We start from the raw sequence: 16,753 nt of genomic DNA on the forward strand, positions 1-16,753 counted from the left end.
TTTTCTTCTTCAAATACATACTGTTTTGATGGACCCACAAAATGAGATGAGGATGAGGATGAGATAATGGTATGTACTGCAACGCACGAGAAATGACAAAAACTAGTACCAAATTAGCATGCCTGTCATCAACAAATACTAGACCTGGTCACTTGTCAAACATTGTTTGGGAAACGGTAACCGACCCTCCTAACATGAGCTGGAGGTTAGCGGGCTTCATGGAATAGCGAGAATCCCAGGGATTGATCTGCTCCGGTGCAAAAGGGTCGTCAACGTGTGATCGACTGCGACACAAGACATCCGCCTCGCTGACTGACACAAATTCAGGTGGGGACGATAATGCACTCTTCGACTTTAGGAATTGAATGGCAGTACCAGCTGGCACTCCAAGTGGACTGCTACGAAACGACGCCGTTTCTGGCAACAACAGCACAGGTTAAATTTTAAACAAGTAGCACGAATGGAAAACTCACTGAGGCTATTGGACTGAGCAAGTTGAGTCAATGGAAATGGCTGAGAGCCTGTCGATGGCCCAGATTCCGTCAAAAACAAGGGAATGGCAGCTTGCCCACTCCTCGTCTGAACCATCATGCGAGTCTGATGATGAATCTTCTGCCTCCTCAGTGTCTGAGTCTTGGGGCAGTGTCGACTCAAATGCTAGTGAAAAGGTCAGTGCATGCTTTTGAACTGACACTTACATATATTGACGTACCGAGAGCGTCTTTGACGAAGGCTAGAAATGCAGCCTGCACCACATCAAAATTGGCGTAAGTCTGATCAAACTGTGCCCCACTCTCAAGTTCGCCAACGTGATAGCTTCATAATATTAGGTAAGCGCACTTCCTCATCAACTTGATCACGCATCACTCACTTGAACACAGACACCTCACGGTGCTTATTCAGCTTTGGCCCGCGGTCAGTAACATTCTGTACTCTGATTTCAGCGTCTGCAGTGTCCTTGACTTTTTCTCCATAGTATTCATAGGAGTAAATGTCTATTTTTTGCGGTGCCCGGGTCCCCTTAAGTTCTACACCACCAGCTAACACAGTGTCGAACTTCAAAGCTCCTTTAACACCACTCGTGCAGCCCAGGCGAGCAGGGTTTTTCCGCCAATGGTACCATGTAGTTAGTTGCTAATCAAAATGAGTTGGTACGTGTGTTTCGCATGCTCACAGATGGTAGTGCTTACCTGTTCACGACTTTCCACAGTGTTTGCCAGATCTTGCACTGAGTGTCAAGACCCAACTGGTTGCAACGAGGACTGGCACGCAATTTGGTGGAATGGTATGGGCCGGTTTCTTCTTGATGGTAGGAATCCACAGCCGTACGACGACGCTGTCAAACACTTCAAGGAACTGCAGTTTGGACGTGTCAGTGAAGGATGCAAAGACCTCATGTTCAAGATTCTCGATCAGGGAGCGGCATTCAAGCATGCCAAACAATTTCTTTCTGAGACTTGCAGCTTCCTAGTAGAGAAACTGGTTTTCGAGCCTGAGCCTCCTTCGCCATAGTCTTACTAGTACTCATGTTAGTTTTACTCATGTTCAACCACAAGGACTTCATCCATCGTACGACGTAGACTCGTCGTGTTCAATTGTATAGAGTGATGTTTGTACCAGTACAAATACTATACTGCAGTGGTCCGAGTCTCAAATTGCTTGAAGGAAAGTAGAGATCATAATTATCATGGTGGAAACTTCAAGTTGAGTTTTGAGTCCAATCAAAACGCACCAGCTCTGGATTGGCGAAAACGCGCAGTGCGGGAATGCGGAACCTCTTGATTAAAACGCGCCCACTCTGGATTGACGAAAACATGCAGCGCGCAAGCCGCGGAACGCGCAAATAATAAATGTGCAGATATAGCGCCATAGGATATCGCGTTGCCACGGCGCGCATTAGGTTGTTTAGTCTAACGCACACAACAGATGCATGTTTTTGGGCTGACCGCCCTTTACTGCCTGTGTGTAACTTTCGGTTCAAAAAAAGGGATGATCCCAGGCTCCTTCCCAACCACTGCTTCGAGTGTGGAAGGGCTACATCCGAGGTCACATGATACAACAAAATTTCAAACCCAGCATAACCTTATTCCCCTCACACTCTCAGCAGCGGCTGGAAGATAACATTTGTAAACAACGTCAGCCACAGTGGCTGAACCAGCGGAACGCGAAATTTATTCATGTAGAATGAACTTAGGGTTAGAAAGACGCAGGTATTTTTGTATTAGAAAATTCGTGCTACGTAGACGTAGCAACACACATTTGCCATTAATGGCTTTGGCCGCTCCTATTCCATCACTCACAATCAGTTCGGATATTCCTTCCTTAGGTCAGATTCAGTCTGTCACGCAGCAAAAATTTGGAGTCAGACCGTTGTAGATGAGGAATCTTGACTATACGTGAAAACACTTAAAACAAAAGGGGTGCTCAACAGCAAGACCGGGATACGAGACAACGACTCGACCCAAAGGACAACCACTGAGAGAAGTTCCTCGAAATAAAGTGGAGGGAAACTCTGTGAGCTAGGCGGGCACTAATAGGCGCGAGAAGATAACGCGCGCGAAGGCGCGCGTGCGCGAGGCGAAGGCGCGCGAGATGCGCGCGTGAGCGGGAGGTCCGAGAATGCGCGCGCGCGAAGCGAAGGCGCGCCTAAAGCGTTAGAGGCAAGATCTTACTGAGGAGTGAGTGCAAAGGTGGAGGATTGACAGGAGGATATGATCAGATAACAAGTGGGGAGGTGATCTATTCACTTTCCAGTACACAAAGATAAGGGAAAAGTAAGTACCAGAACTAAAGGAAACCCTTCTGTATTTAAGAATGGAGAAGGCGCGCTTCCGAGCGCGCTCCCGAACCGAGTAACCATATCAACTCTAATTATAACTAAGTTTAAATAAACTTTCCATAAGTAGCGCGGATGTCGGACCGAAGATTTTATTAGTTCAATGGATAAGATAGAAATAACGCACCAGCGAATCAGTAAGGACATGGGACGGATGGACGGACGATAGCGCGAAGACCTATGAGGAGGCGCACGAACGCGCGCGCGAAGCGCGCATAGCGCGTGCGTAGGTAAGGCGCGCGTAAGTGCGCGCGAGTTCGGATAAGGCGCGCGCGAGTGCGCGCGAGACTGGTCCTTAGGAGTAGAGCTGTAATGTATAGGAATGTATGGTTAAAGGCCGGATATTCGTCATTGAGACGCGCGAGTCTCTACATCTCCTGGGGACTTACATTCTGAGTGTCCCCACTCAGTGCTATAACGCAGGATCTTGGACTTAGAGAGGTGGTGATAGACAGGGATCAGGTGATCGCGAGAGTAGGGCCGTCCTTTGATGATCGCGAGCATCGATGATGTAATCGGAGGAGATGTTGATAAGAAGATGGACGCGTTCTCGCGATCTCTTGACTTCTTTGTTATCAGTTTTTCATCATGCCTACTTTCAACGTTGCTATGCTGAACTCTACTCCTTCCCCTGAGCCTGTTCCAGTGGCGCAAGGGCTTCCTGAGGACGCGCCTATGCACGACGCTAGCGCGGAATCCGATACCGACCGCCTCTTGACCGCTTGGGCCTCCATCCTCATTTCCCTGGAAGGATGCGTGATGTCCGCGCCTGAACTCAAGGCGGAACTCCTCGAGGATCAGGAGATGTGGTTGCGCGAGTGGTATTCTGTGCTGGTGAGTGCGCTTACATGTCTAGATCTATTGTAGCCTAAGATTTCTAGGCAACCTTGAACGGCTGTTCCACGCGCGCGGGTGTGTTAGCGGTGGCGCTGGAGATGGATGATAAGAGCGCGGAGTTGTTGAAGCAGGGGCGGAAGAGTTGCAAGGAGATTGAGGCGGTTGTGAAAGATTGGAAGGCGAAGGCGATTGCGTCAGTTCCTCAGGCGCCTCCCATGCAAGCTGCGCGCGCCACTGGCGCGTCCGAAGTCGATGCGCGCGCCACTGACGCGTCTGGTACTGATGCCAGCAAAAAGGTGCGCCTCTCTATTTCCTGTTGGCGCGCCTCTCTATTAACGCGTTTGGTTGCGCTAGCCGCGCGTTGGGCGCATGTCTGTGACCAAGGCGCGGCGCTGTGGCGCCTGCATTGCCAAGGACATTGACTGTGGAGGCGCGCCTGGTCGACGGTGCCCTCCTTGTGATGTTTCCAAGCGCGCTTGCACTTTCTGTAAGTCGCGCCTATTGTCTTTCATTGGCGCGCGCCACTGACTGCTGTGGATTAGCTAAGCGCAACCTTACTGATGCGCCTAAGGCGCGCCCGCGCAAACCAATGCCCAAGCGCCCTATCGCAGAGTCTGCAAAGGAAACCGCTTCCTCTATTGCGGTTGAGGATGAAGAAGAATCCGAGGAGTCGGAGATGGATGTGGAGATTGTTGGGGAGCGCTCTGTGGAGGAGAAGGTCGTGCGCGCCTCGCGCGATATTCCAGTGCGCGCCGTTGGTCCTTTGGCGTCTGGTTCTGCGCCTAAGGGAAAGGACAAGTTCAAGGATCCAGCGGTGGAGTTGAAGGAGGCGCGCGCCGAAGCCGCGCGTTTGAAGGAGGAAAATGCGCACTTGCGCACTTCCACTCTCCAGATGCGCCAGTATGCGCGCGCCCAACAGGCGGACCTCCTCAACTATTCCAACAAGTTTTTCGCTATGTCTAACGCTTGGGCTGAACTGGAGAGGCAGATCAACGACTCCCTTAAGTAGATGCACTTCTCTTTTGTTTTTCTTGTCTCCTAAGCGCCAATGCGCCTGTGTACTCCTTTTTGAGCGCCAATGCGCCTGTACAATGTATCCTGTGTTGCCATGTCCATGTCCATGTCCTTATCTGATTCACTGGGCTTAAGAATTTAAAATGATAAGTATGTAAGTAAATGACAAGCGCGCAACGAGATCAAGGTAATGCAATGGACTTTACTGAATTTTCTGCGGGGTGCGCGCCCGTCTTGTCTTCTTCGCGCGCCTTCCATCATCTATTCCTGCCGTGTTGCGCCGCGCGCGTCGAAACGATGACGCGCACGCGCTTGAATGAAAGTTAGAGAAAAAAAAGGTGCGCGGCGCCGCGCGCGTGTTAGAAAGTGAAAGTCTAATGAGGTGATTATGCGCGCGCTATACAATTAAGGTAGTGATCAGTATGTACTTGCGGGGTATTAGCGTGTTTCTTAGTGCGTTGGTTATATTCTAGAGTCTGTGGGGTTTATGTGCAGGCAATGCGCGTTATATGAACAAATGATATGAGAGATATCACCGGACGAAACCCGGGGTAAAACTGAGAGTATGTACTTAATGGAATATTTTTGTGTTCTTCGTATTATCTGGTGTTTTTGTTTTTATGTTTTTGAGGGGCGCGCGTTCGCGCGAATATGATTCAGTGATGCGCGGGCGCGCGGAATATGGTCGCGCGCGCTAACCGTCTTGCACGCGCTCGGGCTCGTCTTCATCGGGTTCTACGGTTTCATACGCTTCTAGTTCGTCGATGCTCTCGTCGTCTACTCCAGTCATTTGGGTTACCGATACGCGCTCCTCGCTACGCGGGTAGTAAGGAATGACGCGAAATGCGGCGAAGCGAAGTTTTGAGATTGCGCCGTCCAACTCGGCCAACATATATGAGCCTCCCTTCGTGCGACGCACTACGATCATAGGTCCCAAATAGCGTGGCTTCGTCTTCTTGCTCAGCTCGTATTCGACTTTCGAGTTGCGTACCAACACTAAAGCGCCGGGTTCGAAGTCGTGCGATTTGATAGACGCGCGGAAGCGTCTCTCAAAATCGCGTATGGACTTGTAGCGCGCGGCGACTACTTTATCCCTAATCGCGTTAATATCTTCTACGCGCTTCTGCAATTGGCGCGCGCGCCATGCTATAAGATCAGTAGTGGTGAACGCGCCTCGGCTTGGTAAAGGCGCGAGGAACGTCGCTTCTGCAAGATCAAAGGGAAATATTGGCTCGACGCCATGCATCATGAAATAGGGCGATAAACCCGTCGCTTTATGAATGGTGACGCGCTCGGCCCAGAAAACTGAATGAACTACCTGATACCAGTGAGAATCATCTCCGTCGCAGCTTTTAATGATGGCCTCCCGGACATCACGGTGTCGTCTTTCGACTATACCGTTTGCCTGAGAATTATATGGCGAGATGCGGATCGGGTGAATCCCGTATTTGCGCACGAGTTCGTCTACTGCGAGCCTATATGCGGGCGCATTGTCCGTCACTATTTCTGTGATCGGGCCCCACCTACACAAGAGCTCCTCGAAAATAAAAGCGGTTAGCGCGTTAGTATTTTCTTTGCGCAGCATGCGCCATTCCGGATACGACGTTAGCGCGCATCGCGCTTGCACGAGGTATTCATATCCGCCCGCCCTGGGCATCTTCATCGTGTCGATGTGCGCTTTGCGAAATAGACCTCCTGGTATGGGGACGATTGGAGGAATATGCAGCCTCCTCGTTTGGCGAACTTGGCATTCGTGACACGTTTGTCCATACCATTTGATGTCTTCGATGATGCGCGGCCACCAAAAGCGTAGCCGTAGGCGCGCGCTGACGGTATAGATACCCTTGTGCCCTAGGTCGTCATGCGCCTCCTTGAGAACGCGATAGCGCTTGTTTGGAGGTAACACTAGTTGGTGTTTGCCGTGCGATGCTCTGCGCCATAGGTTGCCTTCCAGAACGAAATAACGCGCCGCGTTGTTCACGAACTTCTCGAATTCTTCATCTGAAACGTCAGTGGGTCTTTCGCGCGTGGTAAGAAACTGTTCTATAGTGGTCATCAGCGCGTCTTGCGCGCGCGCCGCGTCCGAGCGCGGAATATCTGGTTCTGGTTCTTCAGTCTGTGCGACATCAAAATATACGCGCAACGCTGGTACGCGCGCGCTCTGCGAGATGAAACATGTGCGATGTGCTTCGTGGCGTATGTCACCCGAACCACCAGCTATACGATGCGTGCGATCGTTTAGAAGCGCGATAGCGAACGAGTATGCGCGATCAATCCAATCCTCATGATTATCGTCCTCTATGGGATCGTCCTCGGCGACTGGTCTCCTTGAGAGACCATCGACCCCTTTATGCTTTTGCGCGGATACATGAACGAGTTTGAATGAAAATAAAAGGATACCCGCGATCCATCGGTTGATGGTCGCGTTAGGCTGCAAGTCCGGATTATTGATCATACCTTTGATATACTTCGCGTCTACCTCCACCGTCAGATTCTTTACCCCGAAGATGTATACGCGCACCGCGCGCAACGCGCGGAAGAGTCCAAAGAGTTCTAGTTTCGCTTGAGAGTAGCGCCTTTCCACGTCGTTTAGCGCGATTGAGCCAAATCGATTTGGATAGCGTTTTCCGTCTTCGCCTATCTGCAGCAAGATAAATCCTACAGCGATATTGGAAGTATCGACTGCTAGGATGACTTCGCGCTCGCTATCATAGTCGATGCGCCTTAGCGCGGGCAATTCTAGAATTGAGTCCTTGAGGGTCTGCATGGCTTCGCGCTGTTCAGGGCCAAATATAAATGGCGCGTCTTTCCTGGTGAGGTTAACTAGCGGGTGCGTGATGCGCGAGAAATCGCGAATGAATATGCGCAGGACACCGCAAGTTCCTAAAAATCCGCGCACTTGCGACTGATTGGTCGGTTCTGGCCAGTCGCGAATCTTCTGTACCTTGGATTCTTCTGGTACGCGCCCTTCAAACGTGCATTTGTGTCCGACGATGATTGCCGTGGGCGCGGCTAGAACAAACTTTGATGCGGATACGGTTGCACCTACGTTCTCTAGGCGCTGTAGAATGCGATTGACAACAATGCAATGCTCCCAGATGAAGCACCGGATTCCTGCATTTTCGGGTATCGTCTCGTAAGAACCGTCTTCGCGCTGATAGCGCGTTCGCACTGATTTGATCGGAACATCATCCATGAATGGCGACGTGAATTCTGGAATTTCGTGTTGCAAGATAAACGCGGTATCGCCTTGGTAAACCTGTACAGCATTAGCATGTCCTTGAGGAAGAGTGGTTAGCCGATGAGGACCCAAAGGCGTTCCAAAGGTCGTCAAGTCGCGCGAATCTACGTGAAGCGCGCGCTGGTCATAACCTGAATATAAGTCCAATACAGCGTACACCGCGTATCCGGCGAACGCTTCCGCGAGAAGTTCAACAAAAGGCGGAAGCGACGCGTCGCGAATTGTTACCGCATTAAGCGGCTGCAAGTCGTGAACTAGGCGCAAGGATTTTCCATCTTTCTTTACTACGCAGAACCAGCGCGAGCGATACGCGGCCGTTGATGGTTCATATACTCCCGACGAGATCTTCTCCTTGATGATGCGCACTACTTCATCTAAGGTGGCTGGCGGGATCGGAATATTGCGCTGAGACCAAGGCGTGTGCGGAACCGTAGGAATCTTGTATGGCGGGAAGTAGGTCTCATTGAGGCGCCCGCGCTCTGAGGCGTCCCATGCGAATGCGAGTTCGTGTACGCGCACGAGCCAGCGCACCAACTTGAGTTCTTCTGGCCATAGCCAATTTGCTGGGTCAAGGTCTAGTTTATCTGCGCGCGCCTGCGTAAAGCGCGCGCCTGGCATGAATTCTGGAGGATGGGTGGGTAAGTCGGGTAATCCTGCTAACGGGTCATCTGGTAATTGGCGCACTACCCTATACTCTGCGGGCATAGTGGTAGGTACCGTGCGCACTTTCTTCGCGACTGGTTTATAAACCAGCGCGTGAAGTACGGGATCATAATAATAAAAGGAATTAAAGGCGTCGATAGTCGCCTTATCTATAACGGTCTGCGTGGATGTTAGATGCGCGTAACGCGCTGAATACTGCGGGATAGAAGATGAAGAAAATTGATGCGTAGAGACTAAAGGCGATGCGTTGCTGCTCCTTAAGAGCGAAAAATGGGACGCGCTATCCGCGCGCGCTATGCGCGGCGCGTTAGGCGTGATGCGAGAATGCGAAACTTGATGCGATAAGGAAAATACTTGGGAAGACGAATGCGTATGGGCTTCTCCCCGCGAATGCTGCAGATCATCGATACTTAAAAACCCTGTTCCTCCTCCTTGAGCGCGTGCGAGTGCGCGTGACTCGCGCACTTCGCGTCTCTTGCGAGCTGTCGCTTGACCCAAGGTAGGGTTGGAATGCGCAGTTCTTTGCGCGCGTTAGGATCAGTCAGTATGAGATCCTGCTCTCCGTCGGGCAGATCAAATGTGCGGCACGAGGTAAGCTTAAAGAATGGGCGCCCTAGTAAAACTTCAAAGGTCGCGCGCTCGATGACCTGGACTTGGAAGTATAAGGGTCCTGCGCCAAAATCAAGCGGGACGTTCTCTATGACTCCTAGCGTCGCGTCACGTGACGTGTTTACCGATTCCATATTGAGGCTATGGTCCGACCTGAGCGGTACGCCGAGCTCTTTCCATACTTCCCTTGGCATGACTACTACTTCCGCGCCTTGATCTAAGACGCAGGTGAGAGTGCGCCCTTCCAATGTCTTAGCGCGAATACAGCGCAGGGGCGCGAAGTGATCCGCGACGATTTTACCGTCGTCGCTTCGCATGCGCACATCCTCGTATTGCTTGAGCCATTGGTCGGTTGCGGGGTGCCCTGATAATTCGTGCACAGATACTGCGCCTACTGTGACGCGCTTCTTGGTCGTAAGTTCGCGGAAATGTTGGCGAACGTCGGGAGATACAGCTAATAATTCCCTTACTGGGATATTGAGATTGGAATCGAGAAGGCGCTCGACAACGCGTTTGTCGGCCTCCTTGTCTTCAAGCGCGAATGCATAACAATATGATGATGACTGTGCTGGTGCTTGGGTTGGTGTTGATGACGACGATGGTGGCAATACTGAAGATTGAGATGGGGATGACGACGATGACGATACTGGCACGGACGATGATGGTGTTGACGATGCGGGCGAGGCGCCCTTAGGAGGCGCCTTGGCGCTTGTTGGCGCGCTTATTGGCGCGCTTAACGGCGCTACTTTCGCTACCTCTTTTCCTTTACCTTTGTCAGACGAAGCCTGTATTTCGGGAGAGATTATCTCCTCCTCTACCGTGGCTTGCTTAGATGCAGGTCTCGGACGCGCGCGCGTTTCGCTGGGTATTTCTACACCATCGAAGCGCACACTTTTACCTTTGGCATTGCGCTTCTGGTCGCGCCTTGCAGCTACATAGGCTATCGCTTCTGTCATGAGATCCACCGTCTCGTCGTCCTCTTCGAGTTCCATTTGCGTGACTGTGTGCACAAACGCAGATGAGCCTACATCAATTACCGCGTCGATCTCGTCGGACGCGCGATAGAATAGTCCCGCTGTCGCGCCTGTACTAGCGGTCGTATCCGGTGTCGCGCGACTTGCGTGATGTCGATCTAGACGATCCTTGAGTAATCCTCGGCCTGGAATCCAATCGCCATTTGGCAAAACAAGCTTGCGCGTCTCTTCGCTAACCTTACATTTATCCGCGTCAATATACCTTTGTTTCTCTGCGCAACGAGGGTAGTAATGTTCGAGACTGCCGCAAAAGGCGCAGTCATTGAACGTAGGCGCGTCGCGCTTATATTCGCGCTTGGTTACTGTGCCTTGCGCGGGCGATTGCGCTGACGTGGTAGCTGTGACTAGGTTAGTGAATGGCGCTGCCGTAGGCGCGCTAGGCGTCGCGCTTGCTGCAGGCGCATTCGCGGGCAGAACGAAATGTCCAGCTGTAAAGACGTCCATGAACGGGTATGGATCCTGCGGGTAGTGATCAGGAAATTTAATCATTAGGCGCGTGCGTATTAGCGTCTGAGTATCCTTGGGAATCCCTTCCATGAATATGCGATCGCGCTCGGCTTTACCAATGCGATCTTCTGCCAATAGCGGTTGCATGACTTTCTTGAACGCGCGAAGGTAGTTGCTTAACTCCTGGTACGAGGGCATCGTCTTGTTTGCGTATTCGTGCGCGATGGCTTGTAGGTCCGAAAGCGCGTAGCGCCTTTTGCCATCCCATCCGGGATACATTACCTTGACTTCTTTCATGAACGCGTTGTAATCGCTTACTTGCGCCTCCGGCATTCCGCCCCATAATTCTCGGTCATCGCGCTCAAGGTAGCGGATGATACCCTTAATGCGATCGAGACCTTGTAGACCTACGTCGTCAGCGAGCTGCTCGTATAGGTCGATAAAGTCGGCGAGGCTGTCGGTTGTGCCATCAAATTTAGGCGCGTCCGTTGTTCCACGGACAGGCATTCTGGTTCTTACTGTGGACATGACGGGCGGTTGGGAATTTGCAGGCGCGGGGATCTTGTGACTGACAAGTGCTTGGCGCGTGTTCGCGAAAGGAAGGTTTGATATAACGGTACCGCCTGGGATTGAAAATGGCGCGCGCGGGGTTTCTAAAGCTTCTTGCTTGATCTTAGGTATTCCCGTTGTAGGAAGCGCGTTCTCGCGCGCAGGAACTACTGGCGCGTTAAGTGGAGTGTCGCTAGAGTCGTCAAGCTCGGTTAGCGCACTTAGCGCTGACAGGTTAGAAGTATTAAAAGGAGGTTGATTGGGCGTGTGGAGGAATGCTCCGGGAAGTTGGCTCCTTGGGTTATCTATTGCTTCGAAGCCGTCGGATGACTCTTCCTTGACGGATTCTTCAGGCGAGGGCGTGACTGGCGATATCAGTTGTCTAGGCGCGTGCGCGAAGAGCGCTGGATCTGGTCGCGGAGGTTCTGATATATTGCGCGAACGACCGCGCGTGTGTTGAATGAATAAGGGTCCTGGTATAATGGATTCTACCGCTCTGTCGAATGCGGCGATGGCTTCTTCTCTGGCTATGCGGCGACTGTTGGGTCTGAGGCGCCGACCTTCTATCTCAGAAGTGTCCCTCGCGGTGGGCTCCAGTTGTAGATGAGGAATCTTGACTATACGTGAAAACACTTAAAACAAAAGGGGTGCTCAACAGCAAGACCGGGATACGAGACAACGACTCGACCCAAAGGACAACCACTGAGAGAAGTTCCTCGAAATAAAGTGGAGGGAAACTCTGTGAGCTAGGCGGGCACTAATAGGCGCGAGGCGAAGGCGCGCGAGATGCGCGCGTGAGCGGGAGGTCCGAGAATGCGCGCGCGCGAAGCGAAGGCGCGCCTAAAGCGTTAGAGGCAAGATCTTACTGAGGAGTGAGTGCAAAGGTGGAGGATTGACAGGAGGATATGATCAGATAACAAGTGGGGAGGTGATCTATTCACTTTCCAGTACACAAAGATAAGGGAAAAGTAAGTACCAGAACTAAAGGAAACCCTTCTGTATTTAAGAATGGAGAAGGCGCGCTTCCGAGCGCGCTCCCGAACCGAGTAACCATATCAACTCTAATTATAACTAAGTTTAAATAAACTTTCCATAAGTAGCGCGGATGTCGGACCGAAGATTTTATTAGTTCAATGGATAAGATAGAAATAACGCACCAGCGAATCAGTAAGGACATGGGACGGATGGACGGACGATAGCGCGAAGACCTATGAGGAGGCGCACGAACGCGCGCGCGAAGCGCGCATAGCGCGTGCGTAGGTAAGGCGCGCGTAAGTGCGCGCGAGTTCGGATAAGGCGCGCGCGAGTGCGCGCGAGACTGGTCCTTAGGAGTAGAGCTGTAATGTATAGGAATGTATGGTTAAAGGCCGGATATTCGTCATTGAGACGCGCGAGTCTCTACACCGTGTTTATGGCAAGTGAAGGTCGCACAAGCGCTGCTAAAAGGGGACCATGATGTGCTCTGTACTGCAGGCACAGGAATGGGCAAGACACTTGGATTCTGGATACCATTGTTATTCCGGCAGGGCATACAAATTGTCATCACACCTTTGAATATGCTTGGGAAGCAGAATGCCACATCACTTGCCAAGGCAGGCATACGAGCTATCTCGATAAGCAGTGAGACTGCGACTACTGCAAACTTCGCTGTGAGTCTGATTTCTAACCACAAAATTTTACTCACCGAATAATACCCAAAGGCAATTCGTGCACTCCAGTACCAAGCAGTTCCTGTTAGCCCCGAACAGATTATGAAGCCGAATGGAGAGTTTGAAAGGTTACTAAAGGATGACTTGTTCAGCTCTCGCATTATCAGTATCATCATTGACGAGGCACACTGTCTTACCGATTGGGGAGAATTTCGGCCAGAGTACAAGGAGCTTGGACGTCTCCGCTATATCTTGCCTCCAGCAGTCCCTATCATGATTACATCCGCAACACTCACCAAACACGTCTGTGCGGTCTCCTCGATACTGAACTCTTCGAGTTGTTGCATGTTTGCACTTGATGCCCCAAAGTGCGACCCATTTTCTTCGGAAGCCATGGTGCGCACTTCACGGACATATACCCCTTTTATGAGTTGGGTCACCGTGTGTACTGAGTTATATGGTCTCGAAGGATGCTTGATAATTGCACCGATTAAGTCTTCTGAATGTACAATGAGTTCATGGACATGTGGATGGTTGTTGAGCTCCTGGCGAGTGAGTAGCATTGAGAAGAATTGAAAAGGCTTGATTCCAGCATCTTCAAATGTAGTCAATAGGTATTGAAATGAATGTTCCATTGTACGACTGTCAACATCAACTGTGACATTAATGTGCTACTGTCCCGGACTCAATTGTAGCACGAATTTTCTAATACAAAAATACCTGCATCTTTCTAACCCTAAGTTCGTTCTACATGAATAAATTTCGCGTTCCGCTGGTTCAGCCACTGTGGCTGACGTTGTTTACAAATGTTATCTTCCAGCCGCTGCTGAGAGTGTGAGGGGAATAAGGTTATGCTGGGTTTGAAATTTTGTTGTATCATGTGACCTCGGATGTAGCCCTTCCACACTCGAAGCAGTGGTTGGGAAGGAGCCTGGGATCATCCAAGCTTCATCTCACTCACCATTACGATTATGTCCGCCGCAGTACTGCGGGGATCGTTATAGCACAAGACCCCAATGGAAGGCCATGCGCCCAGGCTGGTGAATACCCTCAGCATGGCCATATTTCGATGTCAGACGGATACCGCGTACTTATGGGTGCTTACAGGAAAGTATGACTGTGGAACACTCGCGGATTCAAGATTGCAACCGGGGGTGTCAATTTGAATGATGTCGTAGTGGTAGTACGTTACCGTGACAGCTGTCTCCGTGACTGGTGGTCATGGCGCTTGTTACTTATGGTTCAAAGTTAAAGTTAAGCTACAGTATATTGCAAATGATTACTGAGTTTTCACCTTTCTCTCCACGTTAACGCTCATAACTCAGTGATATCCACCCTTTGGAAAGATAACATCTTCACGATTGACCCAACCCTTGAGTTTATATGAGGTGAGTTTATTTGTTATTTTTCTCGTCAAGTCCAGAACCATCATACAGCGTTGTAACTGCTTATCATGTCGCCCACCTGTCCCACCTGCCTTTAAATAGCTAACTGGTCGCGCATTTCTCAGCGGCTGTGAGCTCTCTGGCACAAGTCTTGATCCCAACTTTCTTCAATGGGCTCTTCAGCCTTGATGATCAACCGAGCTGTGTGTATTGTTGAGCGGTACCCGTTCAAAGGGAAGAAGGCGCTGTGCGTGAAACCTGTGGCTATCAAGACTGCAATTTGGTCCGTTGTTTCATTCATGGGCATGCAGTGCTAACTAACACTGCTTTTTTGATTGAAATTGCTCATTTGTAGCGCATCTAGTCACACCACTGGGTCAAACTGCTGGGTAACTGTCAAGTGCCAGTGCGTACTTTCCATTATTTATGTCTGTTCCTGATGAGATGTCAAGTAGATCTGTCGATACCCCTCATGAAAACCATCTCCACTTGAAGCCTGCGACTGCGGTTGCGATGATGGTTCACTGCTTATGAATGGTATGTGCGAATTATGATCATGATAAGGAATTTCACCTCACTGGGAACCTTTGGTTTGTAGGACTATAAGAAGGTGCATGATGTGAACCGTTTTTTACTTTTGGAATCGCGACTAATGCAGATGGAGTGTTCTGCTGACGATATCGCAGCGGCCAGTGATCTGCAGTTCTTAGCGGTGTGTCACTTTCTTGTTAATATAAGAGCCAGATATAACAAATATACTTACCATATGACACCAGCGCCTATGCAGTGCGTCCTACCTGAACTACTTCTTCCTGTTCTAACATGACAGCTTAGTGTCGATGGCTACATTTTGGGTAGGCACGTCCCTATCTATTTCTACCTGTTGTTAAATTTGCTTATCCAGACCTACGATTATGCTTGTTCGCTTCACGAAGAGGTGATGCCGTCTGTTCCCTGATTTACCTCAGTTTTGATATTGATGATAGGTATGCTGTCTTGAAAGTGGACATTCTTGCTTCGGTCGCGCTGGACCAAGGTAAAATGCCTTTATATAATTGTACGAAATATCCCATTTGCCATCTTTATCACGGAGTTATATCGTGCGTTCAGCCCTAGCACACATCCTCTTGACAATGAATTGACATGTTGTGTTTCAGTGTACTTTATCCCGAACGAGGATTCCAAGGTGTGTCGACGTGCAGTGAACTCATTCACTGGTGAATGACGCTTATTACATAACTTCACCAGAAATGCGGGATGTTGATCAATATTTACTCGAGTACGTGCGTGGTACATGCTGCATGCACATTCTTGTCGAGTGTTACCCTTTTCTCTCGCAGGTTTCAGCTTTATATCAGTCGTTTGCTCTGAATGTATTTCACATTTTCTCGTCGCATACGCGGACTTCTGATCCAATTTATCCAGTTATGTTTGTGCTCAGAACATATGCGCTCTGGAACAACAATAGATTCGTTTTGGTGGCCACGGTATGCATCGCTGTTGTGAGCCCCATGCTTCTCGATACACTCGTGTTCATGATTAATGAACGGGTCAGGCTTTTGTAGTAATAGCAGCTATCGATATTGTTTTCGCCACTGTTGCCACCTCACATGGTTGCTCTCGCCTTCCCCAACTATTATTCGCACATATTCATCCCACTTTTACAGTTACGACCAGCACGATCCTCCCAGGCTGCTATCGGACCTCGCGCAGAATCCAACTCTCTATGCCGTTTCTTCTCTTATTTGTATTTGAACTGGGTATGTCGCCATGAATTGGGATTACACATATGTTACAGGCCTGTGCTGACCACGCTCTCACTAGGACTAATCTCCCTCACATTTGTACGTGCTATACAGAGCTGGAAGACAGTCAACGGCCCTTTGTACACCGTTCTGGTGAAGCATGACATATTATACTATGCATGCGGTTTGTGTGAGTCAAGACATACATATGTTTCTGTGCTCATCAGTGATGACTCTTGTTGAGACAGTCCTTGCAGCCATCAACGTCATAATGCAAATGCTGTTTTCCCAAGTGCGTAAATCCCCAATACCCTTGATGGCCAAGTCATTGATGCTCCGCATACCCAGTACGCATATCACTCCGTCTTCGATGAGTATGTGCCTCCAGACTCCGCTGCAAATTCACCCTAATGACTTCCTAAAATACACAGCTTCCAATTCTATGTGCTTGCTATCCTTGCTACGCGCATGCACCTCCATCTCTGGCATCTCAATCAACATTATCATATACTTGGCTCTGATGCCCTCATGCTTGCTCCTATGACCGGCATGTCAACTGTAGACTAGACTGCGTTTATCCTGTGGCTTATTAAGCATCGTTTATGGAGTGATGTTTGGACCATGCGAGATGATGACTAGTGGGGTTGGTGTTGTTAGTGGTCGGGTTCGGGATGCGCTTAGCTTATAAGACTACATGATCTTTTTGGGCGCAAGATGCATTTGGATGGCCTTGGTGTATTGAGC

General features: G+C 50.2%; 3 protein-coding genes across 3 annotated transcripts; 2 read left to right on the forward strand and 1 right to left on the reverse strand.

Annotated features, from left to right (window-relative positions):
• Positions 1–148: 148 nt before the first annotated feature.
• On the reverse strand, positions 149–1,434 carry F5891DRAFT_1190536 (uncharacterized protein; the record flags this gene model as incomplete). Its single annotated transcript, XM_041367316.1, has 7 exons — positions 149–417; positions 474–521; positions 586–657; positions 713–816; positions 872–1,134; positions 1,191–1,222; positions 1,248–1,434. The coding sequence occupies 7 exons, from the start codon at positions 1,432–1,434 to the stop codon at positions 149–151; spliced, it is 975 nt and encodes a 324-aa protein (XP_041224318.1).
• An 11,199-nt stretch (positions 1,435–12,633) lies between these two features.
• On the forward strand, positions 12,634–13,206 carry F5891DRAFT_935620 (P-loop containing nucleoside triphosphate hydrolase protein; the record flags this gene model as incomplete). The annotated part of the gene is made up of 2 exons (XM_041374042.1): positions 12,634–12,879; positions 12,931–13,206. Coding segments are annotated over 2 exons (522 nt in total), but the record flags the coding sequence as incomplete, so codon positions are not given.
• A 1,775-nt stretch (positions 13,207–14,981) lies between these two features.
• Positions 14,982–16,750, forward strand: F5891DRAFT_447178 (uncharacterized protein). Its single transcript, XM_041371864.1, has 13 exons — positions 14,982–15,118; positions 15,169–15,201; positions 15,268–15,364; positions 15,422–15,450; positions 15,513–15,543; positions 15,605–15,637; positions 15,690–15,766; positions 15,820–15,877; positions 15,932–16,024; positions 16,089–16,199; positions 16,258–16,301; positions 16,358–16,383; positions 16,441–16,750. Exons 1-13 carry the CDS (start codon positions 15,104–15,106, stop codon positions 16,574–16,576), a joined length of 783 nt encoding a protein of 260 aa, XP_041224320.1. The 5' UTR covers positions 14,982–15,103; the 3' UTR covers positions 16,577–16,750.
• Positions 16,751–16,753: the final 3 nt, after the last annotated feature.

The sequence above is a fragment of the Suillus fuscotomentosus genome (genome assembly GCF_016647785.1).
Source record: "Suillus fuscotomentosus strain FC203 chromosome Unknown F5891scaffold_37, whole genome shotgun sequence".
In the NCBI taxonomy this organism is placed as follows: Eukaryota; Fungi; Basidiomycota; class Agaricomycetes; order Boletales; family Suillaceae; genus Suillus; species Suillus fuscotomentosus.

Coding starts and splice junctions, on each gene's coding strand:
- F5891DRAFT_447178 (XM_041371864.1), top strand. Junction 15,767..15,819: donor CCACGGTATGCATCGCTGTT/GTGAGCCCCATG, acceptor TGAACGGGTCAG/GCTTTTGTAGTAATAGCAGC. Junction 16,384..16,440: donor TATCACTCCGTCTTCGATGA/GTATGTGCCTCC, acceptor TAAAATACACAG/CTTCCAATTCTATGTGCTTG.